General features: G+C 39.5%; 1 protein-coding gene across 1 annotated transcript in view; it reads right to left on the bottom strand.

The window, feature by feature from the left end:
• Positions 1-20693, bottom strand: part of pitpnc1a (phosphatidylinositol transfer protein cytoplasmic 1a) — a 99213-nt gene extending 78520 nt beyond the window's left edge. Inside the window, exon 1 of the mRNA XM_057861338.1 lies at positions 20326-20693. Within this exon, the coding sequence (XP_057717321.1) occupies positions 20326-20373 (48 nt within the window). The 5' untranslated portion in view covers positions 20374-20693. The remainder of the gene's footprint in view (positions 1-20325) is intronic.
• Between the last annotated feature and the right edge of the window lie 432 nt (positions 20694-21125).

Raw genomic sequence — 21125 nt, 5'->3', positions numbered from 1 at the left:
CTTTAATGTTAACAAAGACTGCAAAACATTATAGACGGGCTACAAAAATAACATTGTGAAGTCATAATGTTGTAATCCTTTGACTCATTCGTTGACATTTCATTAGTTTGCGTGTTGTACAGGGTGACCCAAAAAAAAGTTTACACTCAGTTGACTGCTTGTTTAAAAGCCATTGAAACATATCTAAATAGGTTGTCATGCTTAAGTGATACATTAAGGTCACTCAATGCAGCTGGTAATCTCTCGTCTCTACAATTCCTGTGCTTCTGCTGAAAATGAAGAAAACTTTAGCTGTACCTGAGTTGCTGCGTGCCGGTCTGACACCTACTGAGATTGCAGCAAATCTGAGAATATCCAGATGTGCAGTCTACAAAGTTAAAAAGAAGCTGAAAGATACTGGAACAGCCTCACGAAAACCTGGGTCTGGAAGTGAAGATCTGTGCGGACCAAAAAGTTGATTGACAAGGTGATATGTGGCCACCCCAGAGTCCAGATCTCAATTCCCTGGATTATAGCATATGGGCAACTGTGGAGGACAGTGCCTGTAAGAAGCCACAAACTTCTGTGGCAGCCTTGGAGAGGTCCATTGTTAGATCTTGGGAAAAGATGACAGCATCCTACATAAAGAAGCGTTCCGCAGGCGCCCGGAGGCTGTTGTGACACTTAAGGGAGGACACATTGAAAAATAGTGTACTGTACATGTTCTTTACAATAATGTATAATTTGTGGTTCAATTCTAATTCTAAGATGAATAAACATGGCATTTGAGTTGTATTATGGCAGTGTAAACTTTTTTTTGGGGTCACCCTGTATGTGGTAATATACCACAAGGTTACTGTGTACATAATGTAAATACAGTTCATTTTTACAGTAACTGGTTCATTTATTACCGTCAATGGTAGCCAGTGAGCTAACTCCCATTCTCGCTAGCTTGATAATTCATAGTATGTTGAATTATTTCTTTTCAATCTACAACTATTCAACAATTATTCTACAATTATTAACAGGTGAGGAAAACATGAATTATGTAATGTTGTTTTTCCAAGAGATTTAAATATACAGTGGGGCAAATAAGTATTTAGTCAATCACCAATTGTGCAAGTTCTCCTACTTGAAAAGATTAGAGAGGCCTGCAATTGTCAACATGGGTAAACCTCAATCGTGAGAGACAGAACGTGGGGGAAAAAAAAAAAAAACAGAAAATAAAATTGTTTGATTTTTAAAGAATTTTATTTCCAAATTAGAGTGGAAAATAAGTATTTGGTCACCTACAAACAAGCAAGATTTCTGGCTGTCAAAGAGGTCTAACTTCTTCTAACGAGGTCTAACGAGGCTCCACACATTACCTGTATTAATGGCACCTGCTTTAATTCATTATCGGTATAAAAGACACCTGTCCACAACCTCAGTCAGTCACACTCCAAACTCCACTATGGCCAAGACCAAAGAGCTGTCGAAGGACACCAGAGACAAAATTGTAGACCTACACCAGGCTCGGTAGACTGAATCTGCAATAGGTAAAACGCTTGGTGGAAAGAAATTTAACTGTGGGAGCAATTATTAGAAAATGGAAGACATACAACACCACTGATAATCTCCCTCGATCTGGTGCTCCATGCAAGATCTCACCACGTGGTGTCAAAATGATAATAAGAACGGTGAGCAAAAATCCTAGAACCACACGGGGGGACCTAGTGAATGACCTACAGAGAGCTGGGACCACAGTAACACAATGTGCTGCCAGGGACTCAAATCCTGCACTGCCAGACGTGTCCCCCTGCTGAAGAAAGTACATGTCCAGGCCCGTCTGCGGTTTGCTAGAGAGCATTTGGATGATCCAGAAGAGGACTGGGAGAATGTGTTATGGTCAGATGAAACCAAAATAGAACTTTTTGGTAGAAACACAGGTTCTGAAAGAAAGAACAAGGTTATGTTATTCTACAACTTTATTATTATTATTATGCAATGGTTTCTCCGCGTTTTTTCGGCGCGCCGCGCAGCCCGAACCGTACCACCGATCGGCACCGTTCAAGTATCGACACGACCGGAATTTTCGCGCGACGATGGGAATTTTTCAAACGACCCCGAAAAATTTTTCGTTCGCCCGTAAACGGCGATTTTCCGATTTTTTACAACTTTTTCAAAACGCTACTTGTCCTACAATTTTTGACCAAATCACATAATTTGGACATCAAAAATTCCGGGACGGTGGGGGGCATAAAGATTGTATACAGAATTTGGAAAAAATTTACGGTTCTCCGGATATTTGCCAAAAACTATCCCATTCATTTCCAATGGGAAAAGTTCCCATTCACTTTCAATAGTATTTCCAATGGACTTTACATTGCATTGATGCCATTGACGGCCATGCATGTCGAATCTATTGATGCCAATGTACTTGGATTCATTTGACTATATGGATGTCGATGCCATTGACGGCCATGGACGTCCAAAATTTTTCCCATTCATTTTCAATGGGGAAAAAACTACATTTCCCCAAATCAACAGAAAATGACCAGATATTAATAGGACGTATACCCCAAACGTCCCCAACTCCATTGACGCTTATGGGGGGTGCTGCCATTGACGTCCATGGACGTCCAAAATTTTTCCCATTCATTTTCAATGGGAAATTTTTTTTTTTCCCCAAATCAACAGAAAATGACTAGACATCATTAGGACGTGTCCCCCAAATGTCCCCGATTGCATTGCTGCTTATGGAGGGTGATGCCATTGACGTTCATGGACGTCCAAACTTCCCATTCATTTCCAATGGCATTTCTTCATGTTTGTTCATTCTATTGATGCCAATGTACTTGGATTCCATTGACGCTTATGTAAGTTGATACCTTTGACGTCCATGGACGTCCAAAATTTTTCCCATTCATTTTCAATGGGAATTTTTTTTTTTTCCCCAAATCAACAAAAAATGACCAGATATCAATAGGACGTGTCCCCCAAATGTCCCCGATTGGATTGGCGCTTATGGAGGGTGATGCCATTGACGTCCATGGACGTCCAAACTTCCCATTCATTTCCAATGGCATTTCTTCATGTTTGTTCATTCTATTGATGCCAATGTACTTGGATTCCATTGACGCTTATGTAAGTTGATACCATTGACGTCCATGGACGTCCAAAATTTTTCCCATTCATTTTCAATGGGAATTTTTTTTTTTTCCCCAAATCAACAAAAAATGACCAGATATCAATAGGACGTGTCCCCCAAACTTCTCCAATTCCATTGACGCTTATGAAGGGTGCCGCCATTGACGGCCATGGACGTCCAATTCTCCCAATCTTTTCTAATGGCTTTTACTTTGTTTAGTGCCATTGACTGGCATTATGGTCCATTCTATTGATAGACCTGAGTGGGGCTAAGATTTGTATCTCCACAGAGGAAAGACCAAGGTGTAATTTCTCCCGAAATTGCAGTTTCTAGTTATTATTATTATTATTCATCTTATTCTCCGCGTTTTTTCGGCGCGCCGCACAGCCCGAACCGCTGCACCGATCGGCACCGTTCGGATATCGAAACGTCCGGAATTTTTGCGCGACGATGGCTTTTTTAAAAAGGGCCCCGAAAAATTTTCCGTTTTCCCGCAAACGGCAATTTTCCAGATTTTTTTTTTTTTTTTCAAAATGTATCTAGTCCTACAATTTTTGACCAAATCACATAATTTGGGTATCAAAAATTCCGGGACGGTGAGGGGCATAAAAGTTGTATACAGAATTTGGAAAAAATTTACGGTTCCCTGGAAATTTGCAAAAAACTCTCCCATTCATTTCTAATGGGAAAAGTTCCCATTCACTTACAATGGGATTTCAATGGAATTTACATTGCATTGATGCCATTGACGGCCATGCATGTCGAATCTATTGATGCCAATGTACTTGGATTCAATTGACTATATGGATGTCGATGCCATTGACTGCCATGGACGTCCAAAATTTTTCCCATTCATTTTCAATGGGGAAAAAACTACATTTCCCCAAATAAACAGAAAATGACCAGATATCAATAGGACGTGTCCCCCAAACGTCCCCAACTCAATTGACGCTTATAGAGGGTGCTGCCACTGACGTCCATGGACGTCCAAAATTTTTCCCATTCATTTTCAATGGGGAAAAAACTAAATTTCTCCAAATCAACAGAAAATGACCAGATATCAATAGGACGTATATCCCAAACGTCCCCAATTCCATTGACGCTTATGGGGGGTGCTGCCATTGACGTCCATGGACGTCCAAAATTTTACCCATTCATTTTCAATGGGAATTTTTTTTTTTCCCCCAAATCAACAGAAAATGACTAGATATCAATAGGACCTGTCCCCCAAATGTCTCCGATTGCATTGCTGCTTATGGAGGGTGATGCCATTGACGTCCAGGGACGTCCAAACTTCCCATTCATTTCCAATGGCATTTCTTCATGTTTGTTCATTCTTTTGATGCCAATGTACTTGGATTCCATTGACGCTTATGTAAGTTGATACCATTGACGTCCATGGACGTCCAAAATTTTTCCCATTCATTTTCAATGGGAATTTTTTTTTTTTCCCCCCAAATCAACAGAAAATGACTAGATATCAATAGGACGTTTCCCCCAAATGTGCCCGATTGCATTGCTGCTTATGGAGGGTGATGCCATTGACGTCCACGGACGTCCAAACTTCCCATTCATTTCCAAAGGCATTTCTTCATGTTTGTTCATTCTATTGATGCCAATGTACTTGGATTCCATTGACGCTTATGTAAGTTGATACCATTGACGTCCATGGACGTCCAAAATTTTTCCCATTCATTTTCAATGGGATTTTTTTTTTTTTTTCCCAAATCAACAGAAAATGACTAGATATCATTAGGACGTGTCCCCCAAATGTCCCCGATTGCATTGCCGCTTATGGAGGGTGATGCCATTGACGTTCATGGACGTCCAATTCTCCCAATCTTTTCTAATGGCTTTAACTTTGTTTAGTGCCAATGACTGGCATTATGGTCCATTCTATTGATAGACCTGAGTGGGGCTAAGATTTGTATCTCCACAGAGGAAAGACCAAGGTGTGTAATTTCTCCCGAAATTGCAGTTTCTAGTTTTTATTATTATTATTCATCTTATTCTCCGCGTTTTTTCGGCGCGCCGCACAGCCCGAACCGCTGCACCGATCGGCACCGTTCAAATATCGAAACGTCCGGAATTTTTGCGCGACGATGGCTTTTTTAAAAACGGCCCCGAAAAATTTTCCGTTTTCCCGCAAACGGCAATTTTCCAGAATTTTTTTTTTTTTTCAAAATGTATCTAGTCCTACAATTTTTGACCAAATCACATAATTTGGGTATCAAAAATTCCGGGACGATGAGGGGCATAAAAGTTGTATACAGAATTTGGCAAAAATTTACGGTTCCCCGGAAATTTGCCAAAAACTTTCCTATTCATTTTGAATGAAAAAAAAACGCACGCTGCACAGCCCGAACCGTTTGACCGATCGGCACCGTTCAAATATCGGCACGACCGGAATTTTCACGCAACGATGGGAATTTTTCAAACGGACCCGAAAAATTTTCCCTTCGCCCGTAAACGGCAATTTTCCGGAAAAAAAAAAAAGTTTCAAAATGTATCTAGTCCTACAATTTTTGACCAAATCACATAATTTGGGTATCAAAAATTCCGGGACGGTGAGGGGCATAAAAGTTGTATACAGAATTTGGCAAAACTTTACGGTTCCCCGGAAATTGGCCAAAAACTCTCCCATTCATTTCTAATGGGAAAAGTTCCCATTCACTTACAATGGGATTTCAATGGAATTTACATTGCATTGATGCCATTGACGGCCATGCATGTCAAATCTATTGATGCCAATGTACTTGGATTCTATTGACTATATGGATGTCGATGCCATTGACTGCCATGGACGTCCAAAATTTTTCCCATTCATTTTCAATGGGGAAAAAACAAAATTTCCCCAAATCAACAGAAAATGACCAGATATCAATAGGACGTGTCCCCCAAACTTCCCCAATTCCATTGACGCTTATGAAGGGTGCCGCCATTGACTTCCATGGACGTCCAAAATTTTTCCCAATCATTTTCAATGGGGAAAAAACTAAATTTCTCCAAATCAACAGAAAATGACCAGATATCAATAGGACGTATACCCCAAACGTCTCCAACTCCATTGACGCTTATGGGGGGTGCTGCCATTGACGTCCATGGACGTCCAAAATTTTTCCCATTCATTTTCAATGGGAAATTTTTTTTTTTCCCCAAATCAACAGAAAATGACTAGATATCAATAGGACGTGGCCCCCAAATGTCCCCGATTGCATTGCTGCTTATGGAGGGTGATGCCATTGACGTCCAGGGACGTCCAAACTTCCCATTCATTTCCAATGGCATTTCTTCATGTTTGTTCATTTTATTGATGCCAATGTACTTGGATTCCATTGACGCTTATGTAAATTGATACCATTGACGTCCATGGACGTCCAAAATTTTTCCCATTCATTTTCAATGGGAATTTTTTTTTTTTCCCCAAATCAACAGAAAATGACTAGATATCATTAGGACTTGTCCCCCAAATGTCCCCGATTGCATTTCCGCTTATGGGGGGTGATGCCATTGACGTCCATGGACGTCCAAACTTCCCAATCATTTCCAAAGCCATTTCTTCGTGTTTGTTCATTCTATTGATGCCAATGTACTTGGATTCCATTGACGCTTATGTAAGTTGATACCATTGACGTCCATGGACGTCCAAAATTTTTCCCATTCATTTTCAATGGGATTTTTGTTTTTTTCCCAAATCAACAGAAAATTACTAGATATCATTAGGACGTGTCCCCCAAATGTCCCTGATTGCATTGCCGCTTATGGAGGGTGATGCCATTGACGTTCATGGACGTCCAAACTTCCCATTCATTTCCAATGGCATTTCTTCATGTTTGTTCATTTTTAAAGTAACTCTGGTACATTTATTAGTGTCAATGGTAGCCAGTCAGCTAACACCCATTCTCGCAAGCTGATAATTCATCGTGGTATCTTGAATTATTTCTTTTCAATCTGCAATTATTCACAACAACAGGTGAGGAAAACATGAATTGTGTAATGTTGTTTTTCCAGGAATTTTAACTATATTAACACAGAAAGTAAATGCAGGATAGATGCCCTTATTTGAAAAAAAATGCATATGTAATAATGCAACGATCCGAGAGAGTGAAAAAGGGAGTGTCCAATAACACAAAAACAGCATTAAAATGAATCATTCCAGCGCCGGGAGACAAATTGTCCCGTATAAATCACTTGTTGTTCCTCCAAAAAAGAAGTGAGCCGCTGCCCGCCATTTAATTCGGGGATTAAAGTGATGCCAGAACAGCTGATTTTCAATGAGGAGAAATGAAAAGTGTTCTGATTTATGTGAGCGCGAGGAAGAAAAACACATTTTGATCAAAGCCCATGAAAAATAGATGGGAGTCAAATTATGTAATGTTTAAAACCGACTGATTGCTTTTGGCAGGAACCACTGGTGGGCTTCAATACAGAGGGTAAAATCACAAATGTGTGCGCCGTAAATATATTGGTTCCCAGTAACGGTGATACATTTAGACCGCACGGGGGGAAATCTCAAAGACTCACTTTGTACTTGTACTTCGTCTTGGGGAGTATACTAACTGAAATTGCTACTCCTCCTTTACTCATTGATGGATCAGAATGACATTTAGTAGGTAGCAGTAACATACCTAGCCTAAATAATGCCCTGGGCAAAAAGACCCTTTGCCCCCCCAAAAAATGAAAAATAAAAAAAATTTTTTAAAGTGAGCCCATCGCCAAAAACCAGCAATGGTTGACCCACAAATTACTGCTTATGAAGTGTACTCAGCACAACCAAAACACAGTATTTGTTAAGAATGTTACATTTATTAACGCTATCAAACCGGTTGAAAGTGCACAACAATAAATATGTGCAAGGGAATATTAATTTAACATCACAACAATTACCCTATTGGCCCGAATATAAGATGGCCCTGATTATAAGACGACCCCCCTCTTTTTCAAGACTCAAGTTTGAAAAAAGACTTTTTGAACACCAAATTAATTTTTATAATGAAAATAATTACAGTACATCTGAAACAAATGATTATAACAATATGTTTGAGAGAAAAAGCATGTTATTTTGCCTCATTCAAATCTTAATATCTGAACATTTAAATATGTAAACTAAAGTGCAATTACATTTCTAAATGAATGGCTTCTGGTTTTTGAAATTGTTGAAATTCGCCTCCCAAGACAAGCCGCACGGAAACAGCGACAGCTGAACAAAGTGCCGCTCTGCCGATGCTGCCTCCGCGCGCGCCAACCGGGAAGGCGGAACTTCGTGCGTTCTCTTTTTATTTTAACCCTTTGTACTGACTCCATGTTTCAAAAGTTTGAAGAAGACTCACCGAAAACAGGTTGACAATTTATTTGTTGACAATGGTCAAAAACAACGCAAAAACAGACGACGGAGGGACCATTCTGGATCCAAAGCAAGGCTACATAGAAAATGTTTCCAGGCAGCAAATCTGTCTTATCTCAGTGTCCAGTGTTTTTTAAGTCCGTGGGCCGGCCGAAGGTGTGTCCGGGCGTTGCTTTGGGATCATCCCTCTCTGGCCAGTTTCGGGCTGTTTAGGTTCGTGCGTGGATGGGATGTGGTTGCCACAGCGACCGACGCTGGTCTTGACGTCACAAGCGCCCGCTATCAACTTTGTTATCCGGGCTGGCTCTACTTGTTTTAGGACAAAGAGCGCTTTGTCCTTGCAGAACTGATTTGCAAGTTTTGGTGCGTCAATCTTGCTCGTGACGCATATGTTGGGCTTCTATGATAATATGTCGTCGTGTATCTATGCTGCTTTTCATTAAACTATGGTGTGCTATTTATTTTATATTAGGTGCAGTCCTACAGTAAATATGAGAAATGATACTATTCCCTGGTTAATTATATTACGTGTGTTCGAGTAATGCAAACAGTTGGACGGTGCCTAAGAGAAATGGTACAATTTTTCCTTTTCCCCCTCAGGAGCCCCGATAAGGTGACTACCTTTACTGTGTCAAGGGGTGATTAACTTTACTGTGTCAAGGGCACTGAGTGAAGTCTGCCTAAACTATAGTTAGATGAATGTGTTAGACTAATGCAAACAATAATATCATGTGTGCGAGAACGGTACCTTTTCCCTTCAACATGTAAATAAACCAATCCATTGTGATAAAACAACAAAATTGCAATAACTGCATTAACAGTCAAAGTGAGGTCAAACTAACTATAGTCTTGAAACAAATCTGAATAAGGAAAAAATTGCAATAAAATAATGCAAACTGGTCAAACTTGAAAGTAGCTGAGATCTGTCATGACAAAACATTGCTCCTCAAGTTCAACATTCGCTTCAATGATATCTGGCGCCATCTAGCGTCGTGAATGGGTATAATGTCTAGACCCCGAATATAAGACGTCTTATTTCAATGGAAAAAACACTGTCTTATATTCGGGCCAATACGGTAATAATAATGAAAGTGTAGAAGATTCTACTTGTGACTAGTTGGCTCGGACGTGCTCCAGTTAGAGATCATAGGAGATGAAATCCATCCATCCATCCATCCATCCATCCATCCATCCATCCATCCATCCATCCATCCATCCATCCATCATCCATCCATCCATCCATCCATCCATCCATCCATCCATCCATCCATCCATCCATCCATCCATCCATCCATCCATCCATCCATCCCCATCCGTCCATCCCCATCCGTCTGTCTGTCCATCAATCCATCCATCCAGCCATCTCATTCAACTCATGTTATTACTCCTTTTTTCTGCCGGTAATCTTTCAAAAAAGAACATGCCGAGTAAACACTGCTGCTATGGAACTTGTAGAAACGACTCTAGACATATACGACATATGAAGGATGTTTTCTTCGTATGTTTCCCTAAGCCAAAAACTCGGAGGAAAAATTGTGAAGAATGAATCAACTTGTGCGGACGTCAAAAGATCAGTCTAACGCCAGCAAAGTGAAGCCATTTACCTTCATATGCAGTAAACATTTTTTCGGGGGCAATGGTCCTAGAGAGGACGAACAGGTATGCCATTTTGATATTTTTACGTATTTTTCAGCATGGCGTTTTGCCGTGCTGCTTCTGCCTGACAATGAATGACCTTAAAAAAAATTAAAATGGTATCTGACTTCCACTGTTGTTACCTTTTCTGTTGTAAAAAACAACTTTAGTAAGAAGGACGTGTAAGGGTGGGGGGCGCTTCTTCGCGGTTTTTCACTTATCGTGGCGGGTTCTTGTCCCCATTAACCGCTAAAAACGAGGGATCACTGTACTCGTTTGCTGTTATTTATTCTTGTTAAATGTTATTTTCAGGAAACATTTGGTTAACTCTTAGGCTCAGCCACTAAAAAATGGTAGTCAATTCTATTAGCAAAAAAAAAAAAAAAATGGCTTTACAACATGGTTGTGTCTGTTTTAATAATCACGATATAACCTAAAAATGTGTCAAACCTGTTAAATGATGAATAATATCTTTCTGGATTGTTTTGTTATTTATTGAACTGCAATTTTACAGTCTTAAATAAAAACAGCTCATTTGCTCCTCTTTTCACAAGCGAGAATCACACAAGCATTCCCACTTAATTACACAGGAAGCTCCAGGGTGTTTGAAAACGCCTTGATGCTCAAACGAGAGTGGAAATTTTGTGCCGACTTGAGTCACCTGAATCTTCCAGCACCTTACTGACACGCGCCTATCTTCTCATTCTGTGACATCTGGCCCATCAACTGTGTTTCCATCTGCTGCGTGTGACCAATTCATGTGTGTGAGTGAGTGCGAGCGAGCGACGCGACCCCCTACGGGGAGAATGAGAGAGTACAACTCCCATTAGTCAGACCTCGGAGCCAAAAGCAGCGGGAAGCAGTAAAGCAATCTTTTGGGTCGCAGCCCAGACATGGAACATCTACATATGGATATACACATGCAACATAAATTGAAACAAAACGGATCTTAAGCAACAAAATGATGTCACCTGCTGTTACACAATGTCAATCAGAACAAGTATAGAGGTATACGATATGATACGATTTGCGATACATGGCTCACGATAATGATTATCTCACAGTGGCTGGTGATATAAGTTATTCATCCATCGGTCAGGAAATACTATAATTCTATAATATTTTACTACAGTGGGGTAATAAGTATTTAGTCAACCACTAATTGTGCAAGTTCTCCCACATGAAAATATTAGAGAGGCCTGTAATTGTCAACATGGGTAATGTTAGATTTTGTGTTGGTTTTCTTCTAGTGTGACTTGTCCCTGTGATTGCCCATTGATTTCACCTGTTGTACCTCCTAGTGTATCCTCCAACTTGCATACTCCTGTGCTCACCTGTTCCTTGTTGTGTCGTTACCCCTTGTCTGTGTGTGTGTATATAAACTCCCAGTTTCTTTTCACTTCTTGTTGCGTCATTGTCTATGTCAACGTCACTTTCAAGTCCTGTCCAAGCCCTCATGTACCAGTCCCTCCGTTTAAGTAAGTTTTGGTTTGAACATTGCCTTTTTGATTCCCAGTCCTTTTGGTTGTACTTTGTGCTTTTGGTTAGTTGTTATTAAAACGTGTTTTGAGTTCACCGCCACCTGCCTTGCTGCATTTTGTTTCCCTGCAATTGGGTCCACACCACCTGCCTACCCGCGTTTTCCTTGACAGGTAAACCTCAACCATTGTGGAGAAAAAAAAAAAAAACAGAAAATCACATTGTTCGATTTTTAAAGAGTTTATTTGCAAATCATGGTGGAAAATAAGTATTTGGTCAATACCAAAAGTTCATCTCAATTCTTTGTTATGTACCCTTTGTTGGCAATAACGGAGGCCAAACATTTTCTGTAACTCTTCACAAGCTTTTCACACACTGTTGCTGGTATTTTGGCCCATTCCTCCATGCAGATCTCCTCTAGAGCAGTGATGTTTTGGGGCTGTCGTTGGGCAACACGGACTTTTCAACTCCCTCCACAGATTTTCTATGGTGTTAAGATGACTGGCTAGGCCACTCCAGCACCTTGAAATGCTTCTTACGAAGCATGTCGTTTGTTGCCCTGGCTGTGTGTTTGGGATCATTGTCATGCTGAAAGACCCAGCCACGTCTCATCTTCAATGCCCTTGCTGATGGAAGGACATTTTCACTCAAAATTTCTCGATACATGGCCCCATTCATTCTTTCCTTTACACAGATCAGTCGTCCTGGTCCCTTTGCAGAAAAACAGCCCCAAAGCGTGCTGTTTCCACCCCCATGCTTCACAGTGGGTATGGTGTTCTTCGGATGCAATTCAGTATTCTTTCTCCTCCAAACACTAGAACCTGTGTTTCTACCAAAAACCTCTATTTTGGTTTCATCTGACCATCACACATTCCCCCAGTCCTCTTCTGGATCATCCAAATGCTCTCTAGCGAACCGCAGACGGCCTGGACGTGTACTTTCTTCAGCAGGGGGATATGTCTGGCAGTGCAGGATTTGAGTCCCTGGCGGTGCATTGTGTTACTGATAGTGGCCTTTGATACTGTGGTCCCAGCTCTCTGTAGGTCATTCACGAGGTCCCCCCGTGGGGTTCTGGGATTTTTGCTCACCGTTCTTGTTATCATTCTGACGCTACGGGGTGAGATCTTGCATCGAGCCCCAGATCGAGGGAGATTATCAGTGGTCTTGTATGTCTTCCATTTTCTAAGAATTGCTCCAACAGTTGATTTCTTTACACCAAGCGTTTTACCTACTGCAGATTCAGTCTTCCCAGCCTGGTGCAGGTCTACAATTTTGTCTCTGGTGTCCTTCGACAGCTCTTTGGTCTTGACCATAGTGGAGTTTGGAGTGTGACTGACTGAAGTTGTGGACAGGTGTCTTTTATACCGATAATGACTTAAAACAGGTGCCATTAATACAGGTAACGAGTGGAGCCTCGTTAGACCTCGTTAGAAGAAGTTAGACCTCTTTGCCAGCCAGAAATCTTGTTTGTTTGTAGGTGACCAAATACTTATTTTCCACTCTAATTTGAAAATAAATTCTTCAAAAATCAAACAATGTGATTTTCTGTTTTTTTTCCCCACATTCTGTCTCTCATGGTTGAGGTTTACCCATGTTGACAATTACAGGCCTCTCTAATCTTTTCAAGTAAGAAAACTTGCACAATTGGTGGTTGAGTAAATACTTATTTGCCCCACTGTGTAATATTAGTAAACATCCTTCTGCTGTGAATTTAATTGAGTTTATTACTAGTAGACATTCAATTCATTTGAACTAGGACGAATCCCTCCCACTTAAAATGGATTGGAGGTCATAGCAGTCAATAGCAGCCAATTACAGGTAGTCCCCGGGTTACGACGTACTCGTCCACCATTTTGCCTCCAGTCGTGTTTTTAAACTGTACTTTATTGTACAGTGGTATGAAAAAGTATCTGAACCTTTTGGAATTTCTCACATTTCTGCATAAAATCGCCATCAAATGTGATCTGATCTTTGTCAAAATACCACAAATGTATGAACAGTGTCTGCTTTAACTAGAACCAACCAAACGTTTATAGGTTTTCATATTTTAATGATGATAGCATGCATACAATGACAGAAGGGGGAAAAATAAGTAAGTGAATCGTCTGCCTAAGGAGACTTAAAGAGCAATTGAAACCAATTTTTACCAAACAATTCAAGTCAGGTGTGTGCCTAATCACTGATGAGGGGTTTAAAGCTGCCCTCCCCACTATAAAATACACACCTGGTAAGAATTGTCTTGATGAGAAGCATTGTCTGATGTGCATCTTGGCTTGGTCTAAAGGTTTGTCTGAAGACCTGCGATCAAGGATTGTTGATTCGTATAAAGCTGGGAAAGGATACAAAACCATCTCTAAAAGTCTGAATGCTCATCAATCGGCAGTCAGAGAAGTTGTCTACAAATGGAGAGAGTTTGGCACTGTTGCTTCTCTCCAAAGGAGTGGCTGTCCACCAAAGATGACGCCAAGAGTTCAGCGCAGAATACTCAGAGAGGTAAAAAAGAACCCTAGAGTATCTGCAAAAGACTGACAGAAATCACTGGCACAGTCCAATATCTCTGTGCACATGCTGTTCATGGGAGGACTCCATAGAGGAAGCCACTGCTGTCTAAAAAAAACATAGTTGCTCGTTTAATGTTCCATAAAAGCACTTGGACACTCCACAGACGCTTTGACAAAATATTTTGTGGACTGATGAAACCAAATTTGAATTGTTTGGGAGTAACACATAATGCCATCCGCTCCGTGAAGCATGGTGGTGAGAGTATCATGAGTTGGGGCTGTTTCGCTACCTCAGGGCCTGGACAACTTGCAATCATTAATGGGAAAATGAATTCAAAACTTGAGTGGACGTCTATTGCCGTCAATTGCACTGAAACATAAGTATTTACTCCCAGCCCTCTCAGTTCAAATGAGTTTGAACAGCAGTTGCTATCGATAGCTAAATGGATTGGATTGGTCGTCTAGTGCCGTCAATGGCAGACATCGAGTTAACACGGACACCATTCTACTTTTTTTTTCCTATTTTGGTAGCAACTTGTTGGTTCCTTTTTTTAAACAATAGGAGCATATCAATAACTTTTGGGATACAAACTATCCATAATATCACTGGGGTGGCGTGGCTCAGTGGTAGAAAGAGTGAGAACTGTGAGTTCGATACTCTGCCTTGATAAACTCGTCTAAGTATCCTTGAGCAAGCTACTGAATCCCGGTGCTGCTAGGTGGATGGTGATGTGATGTAAAGTAAAGCACTTTGAGGGCCTTAAAAGATGCAAAAGCACAATACAAGTATAACACCATTTACCATAACATGAACCATATCATGACTGTAACACCAAAAGAAGTTGTAAGTTTTTAAACAAATTTTCAGGAAAAGCGTACAAGAACATCGAAAATGTATTTTATGTTGATTAGACTAACTTTTGATAGTGTTAAATTAATCAAACTGATGGATTATCACATACAATACAGGATGCCACGTGTGGGTGGGCATTAGTCTTACCTGGGGGGAGGGGGGGGCAAAAAAAACAAAAAACTGCAATGTTCAAGTAGGTCGAAATCCAGCGTAGGGCTACTGCACCTTAAAACATGTTTTGTTTTCTCCTTGAGATAACTGTTGTTGTGATTTGGTCTAAACAAATAAAAGTTTATTTGATTTTATTTGACTTAATACACATCCATAACTGAACAGTATGGACATGCAGGTGACAATGTTTTTTTAGGTAACCTATTGTGGTTCCTCGGTTTTATTATTGTTATTATAGTTATTCTTGGTTCCGCAGCCCCTTTGAGCTCAATTTGACCCCCTTAGAATGCTTCAGAATGCACCAAAATCGGCAGGCACGTCAAGACAGGTGCAGTCTTTGATACCGTGTCAAGACAAATTTCAAATACACAATGTAGCGTCCCCTAGCAGTCATTCTCTCTTTGTCCCGCTGACACTTTGAGCCCTACTTTGACCCCCTCAGAATGCTACAAAACTCACCAAACTCAACAGCCAGGTGAACACTGGTGAAAACTTTTTGTTTTTTTTTTACATTTTATCAATCAAAATAGCGGCCCCTAGGAACAAAACCAACATTTCATTTCATTTGTTTTTTTTTTTAAGGTGAAAGAGGAGGTAACAACGCAAAGGTTAAAACTTAGAACACATCCGTACTATATAATTGGGATACCATACGCGGTGCCCAGGCTACCGTTAGTGCTTCATCCAGTTTTATTTGGGTGGGCAGAGCGTGTTCGTGGGTGGGCACTCCTGCCCCCCCAGTACGCCCCTGTTCGCTCATCTTATTAACATATTTTCTTCCTTTTTTACTATCTACCACAACTAGGGCTGTCAAAATTATCGCGTTAACGAGCAGTAAATATTTTTTAAAATTAATCACGTTAATATATTTGGCGCATTTAACGCACATGCCCCGCTCAAACAGATTAAAATGACAGCACAGTGTAATGTCCACTTGTTACTTGTGTTTTTTGGTGTTTTGTCGCCCTCTGCTGGCGCTTGGGTGCGACTGATTTTATAGGTTTCAGCAGCATGAGCATTGTGTAATTATTGACAACAATGACGAGCTACTAGTTTATTTTTTTATTTAAAATTTTACAAATTTCATCAAAACGAAAACATTAAGAGGGGTTTCAATATAAAATTTCTATAACTTGGACTAAAATTTATCTTTTAAGAACAACAAGTCTTTCTATCCATGGATCTTTAACAGAATGTTAATAATGTTACTGCCATCTTGTTGATTTATTGTTATAATAAACAAATACAGTACTTATGTACAGTATGTTGAATGTATACTGTATATCCGTCTTGTGTCTTATCTTTTCATTCCAACAATAATTTACAGAAAAATATGGCATAATTTATAGATGGTTTGAATTGCAATTAATCACGATTAATTCATTCTTAAGCTGTAATTAACTAGATTAAAAATCTTAATCGTTTGACAGCCCTAACCACAACACATACTCTGTGAAAACAATACATTTACACTAGTAGGCAATGACTGTTTTAATAGTTAATTTGCTGCCAGTGATGGTGATAGACGCCCAATTCATTTGGATTGGTAAGGGCCGTAAGCGATTGTTCGATGGACATCTTTCGCCGTCAATGGCACTGAAACACGTCTTCCACAGCCTCAAATAGCACGGCAACGATGGCATTTGAAGCTGAGCTCTCTATGAGCCACTATGGCAACACAGGCTTTTATAGATGGAATGATCCCGTAAGGTGGAAGGTCGACTCGCACCATAAAACGTTCAAACCTTGAGGCCAGTACTGCACTCAATAAAACACTTGTAGAGGTAATGGGGAGTTCTTAATCACTACATAAGGATTTTGTAAAAAGCTCATTTTTTCTTTTTGGGGGGGAAGAAAAGTTGTGTTTCATTGCTGATTACAAAAGAACGGGAAAAAAATAGAAACCTGCATTTTGTGTCTAATGAAAGAAGACAGTCTACGCCGATCAATATTCAGTGGCTCTTGAAAGATTTATGAAAATGCGTTAAAAACACCCTCGCTGTGAATGAGTTATGAATGAAAAAATGTTTTTGCTGTTGAATTTTTTATATTTTCTAACAATTTAAATTGTTTTTTTTTGTTAAATAAAATAATAACTTTGGCAACTATTTTAAGTAATGACGTCAAACTCAAGGCTGTGAAGCCGATTCAAGCAAATGTATTTATTTATTATTTTCACATTTTTAATCAAATTGGAAAAAATAAATCTAGTGAGCATGTACCGGTATGTATGATATTCTGATGGTATGATAGCCTTAGGACAAAATATTACGATTTCACGGCAATTACATAAACTTTTACTTTGAGGTATCTGGGTTTAAAAAAACAATCCATTGAACAGGGTTTTGTTTTTTCAAAACATATTAGCAAATTCGAACATAAGTATAATGTTAAGTTAAAATAAAATAAAATAAAAAATTAAATAAAATTAAAATAAATGCAGTCCTTTAGGTGAGCCTAAACCCTCAGCCACAGCTCAACATTATTACCATCCAAACAAAAAGAATTGAATTATTTTCCATAAAAAGAACGTGTGTACGATTCGTATCATGCTTATATTATACACACACTCTCTTTCACAATACAGCCAGTTGCCAGAGGGAAAAAAAAACATGTTTTACTACTGCTAGACACACTAAACACGCTGGAGTTGGAGGAAAATGTTAACCATAGTGTTTATTAACCTTTAATTTTGTCTAAATGCGAAATGATATTGGCGGTATTGCATACCTGTGAAGTTGTACGGTTTCTGCGTAATTTGTACAAGTGAGCACTCTTTTTCAAATGTGTACGCCGTACTTTTAAAATCTGTACGTTTGTCGTGCATTATATTTTTTTTTTCTCCATTCGGATTTTCTCATCGTTTCGGCAACAAGACAATGCACCGAATTAGTCTGTAGCCGTTTGCTCGCGAGAATTGTGCGTTGAGCTTAGCGTCTGCTTCTTCCAAACACGTGACTGCACTTGCACTTCCGCAAACATTTCGTGACTCGCAGTTGACGGAAAATTTTTGCGGCTTTGAAACCTTGACGTTTTTATACTACGGTATACCTTGAAACCGAGTAAAGGCTGTCTTATTTCTCTAATCCCCGATGAAAGCAAATGGGAAAAAAAAACCAACAAAAAAAATGGGGAAAAAAATGTAAACCAGTGGTGTTACCAGGATGCCAGGTGTGTTTGGGCATTAGTCTTACCTGGGGGGGGGGGGTCAAGGCAGCGTAGGGCTACTGCACCTTAAAACATGTTTTTTTTTCTCCTTGAGATAACTGTTGTTGTGATTTGGTCTAAACAAATAAAAGTTTATTTGCTTTTATTTGACTTAGAACACATCCATAACTGAACAGTATGGACATGCAGGTGACAATGTTTTTTAGGAAACCTATTGCGGTTCTTTGGTTTTATTATTATTATTATTATTATTATTATTATTATAGTTATTCTTTGTTCCGCAGCCGATTTGAGCTCAATTTGACCCGCTTAGAATGCTTCAAAATGCACCAAAATCGGCTGGCAAGTCAAAATAGATGCAATCTTTGATACCGTGTAAAGACAAATTCCAAATACACTATGTAGCGCCCCCTAGCAGTCATTCTTTGTCCCGCTGACGCTTTGCGCCCTACTTTGACCCCTTCAGAATGCTTCAAAACTCACCAAACTCATCAGCCAGGTGAACACTGGTGAAAACTTTGATAAATTGTAAAAAATAAATAAATAAATATGCGTAAATGTGTGTAGCGCCCCCTAGGGACAAAACCAACAGTTCATTTCATTAAAAAAGAAACTAATAAGGTGAAAGAGGAGGTAACAAAGCAAAGGTTAAAACTTAGAACACACCAGTACTATATGAATGGGATACCATACGCAGTGCCCAGACTGCTGTTAGTACTGCATCCAGTGCCCTCCCCCCCAGTAAAGCCCTTGATGTAAACATTCTTTTTAAATACTTATTTCGTTCCATTTTCTTTAAAAAAAAAAAAAAAAGTAGGGCTGTCAAATTTATCACGTTAACGGGCGGTAATTATTTCTTTTAATTAATCACGTTTAAATTAAAGCATGCGCAGCACGAACCACAGACGCATTGTCGCATTTAACCTATAATGGTGCCGCTTAACCTATATACAGACCTAAATGGCAGCATCTAATGAGTGGATCCTATTAGTCTTTGGAGCCATGCTTGGAAATGGCTAAAACTTTAAAATTCCTCCCACAAGTTCACAACAATTATAAATGTTGCGGGAAAGCAACGTGCAGAAGAATGGCAGTAGTTGATCTTTTATTTAACACCTTATGTTACTCCCAACACAGAGAAGAGATATCAATTGGTGCCACCACGCACAGTCATGGTTGCACTTCCCATCATACATTTGGGCAGAATAGTTAAATTGCTACAGTATCATTTACTGAAAGCTCAATAAATACACTAGATGGCAATTGTTAGTCACAATATACAAAGTCACAAGTCTTTCTATCCGTGGATCCCTCTCACAGAAAGAATGTTAATAATGTAAATGCCATCTTGTGGATTTATTGTCAGAATAAACAAATACAGTACTTATGCACTGTATGTTGAATGTATATATTCGTCTTGTATTATCGTTCCATTCCAACAATAATTTACAGAAAAATATGGCATATTTTAGAGGTGGTTTGAATTGTGATTAATTACGATTAATTAATTTTTAAGCTGTGATTAACGATTAAAAATTGTAATCGTTTGACAGCCCAAGTATATATCCGTCTTGTGTCTTGTCTTTCCATTCCAACAATAATTTACAAAAAATATGGCATATTTTGGAGATGGTTCTAATTGCGATTAATTACGATTAATTAATTCTAAGCTGTGATTAACTCGATAAAAAATTTTTAATCGTTTGACAGCCCTACAAAAAAGATATATATATTTTTATATTATATTTTTTAACACAAAGGAAAAATACAGAAAATCTGATTTCTGAGGTCCTCAATGAAAACATGATTATCTTTGTCATGAGATATTTGCAAACATCTGGTCTTGCCTTAGAAAACACCCATAAAGTTCCATAATATTCCTCGTCCAACTTTTTTAAATGCATCGTTTTTAGTTCCAATGCACATTTACGTGATTCCCAGTTGTATCACAATAAATCACGTGATTCATATAATAGACGATTAATCGGCTCAGTGATTAATCCGAATAACCGTTTGTGACAGGCTGATAATAATAATTATAATAAACAAGCAAAATCCGACTTACCTCCTCCACGGTGAGAGGCATGCAGATGCGGTACTCCTTCATTAACATATTCTCGCCCCACGAATGCTATTCTTCTCGTTTCAAAACACACTTTCTATGTTCAGGTGAGTCTTTCCGTTCAAGTCATTCATTGAGCGAAACGCCAGCCATCGAATCGCCTCCTCCGCACCTGCACTGCGAGATGCTGCAAAGTTGCCACCTACAGACTCTCAACCGATTTGTCCTTTCGCTTCACAATCACCGAGTGGGAAGTTTCAAAGTCAGGCTAATAGGTTCCAAAAAAGAAGAGTAGAGTCGTAGAACCCAAGCGGGATCTGCAAACTCCACTCGTCAATTGAGTCCTTGCAGCTACGAGCAGGGAAAGAAGAACAAGGAGATCTGAGTAAAAGCTATGCAGTCAAGTTAGAGCTAATGCGGCGTCAGACTGGAAAGCGAAAAAATCAGGGCTTCGCTATAAAATCGTCATTGTGCTGTTAAACGTCATTTGAAAAAAATGTACCTCATTGTAGGGAAAAATTTCGTTTCAAATGAGAATATTTAACCTGCGGGCGTTTGTAGATCCTTGTTTGGAATGTAAGGGTGGTTGCGTGAAGCGATCATTCTGCTTTTACTTTGAAAGTATAAAAAGGACGTTCTGACACTCCTTGCATTATATCAGGAACAGTCGGATGGGGCTTCATGACCTCAGTCATTCAAAAGTGAAACCGCAATAAATGACATATTAGACACTTTGACGAAATATACATCATATTCCACAACAGCTGAAACTTGAATGTAAGATTACACAAAGACAGGACGTT

The sequence above is a fragment of the Corythoichthys intestinalis genome, chromosome 16 (genome assembly GCF_030265065.1).
Source record: "Corythoichthys intestinalis isolate RoL2023-P3 chromosome 16, ASM3026506v1, whole genome shotgun sequence".
In the NCBI taxonomy this organism is placed as follows: domain Eukaryota; kingdom Metazoa; phylum Chordata; class Actinopteri; order Syngnathiformes; family Syngnathidae; genus Corythoichthys; species Corythoichthys intestinalis.
Note: the sequence above shows the minus strand (reverse complement) of the source record. Positions and strands in the feature narration are given on the sequence as shown.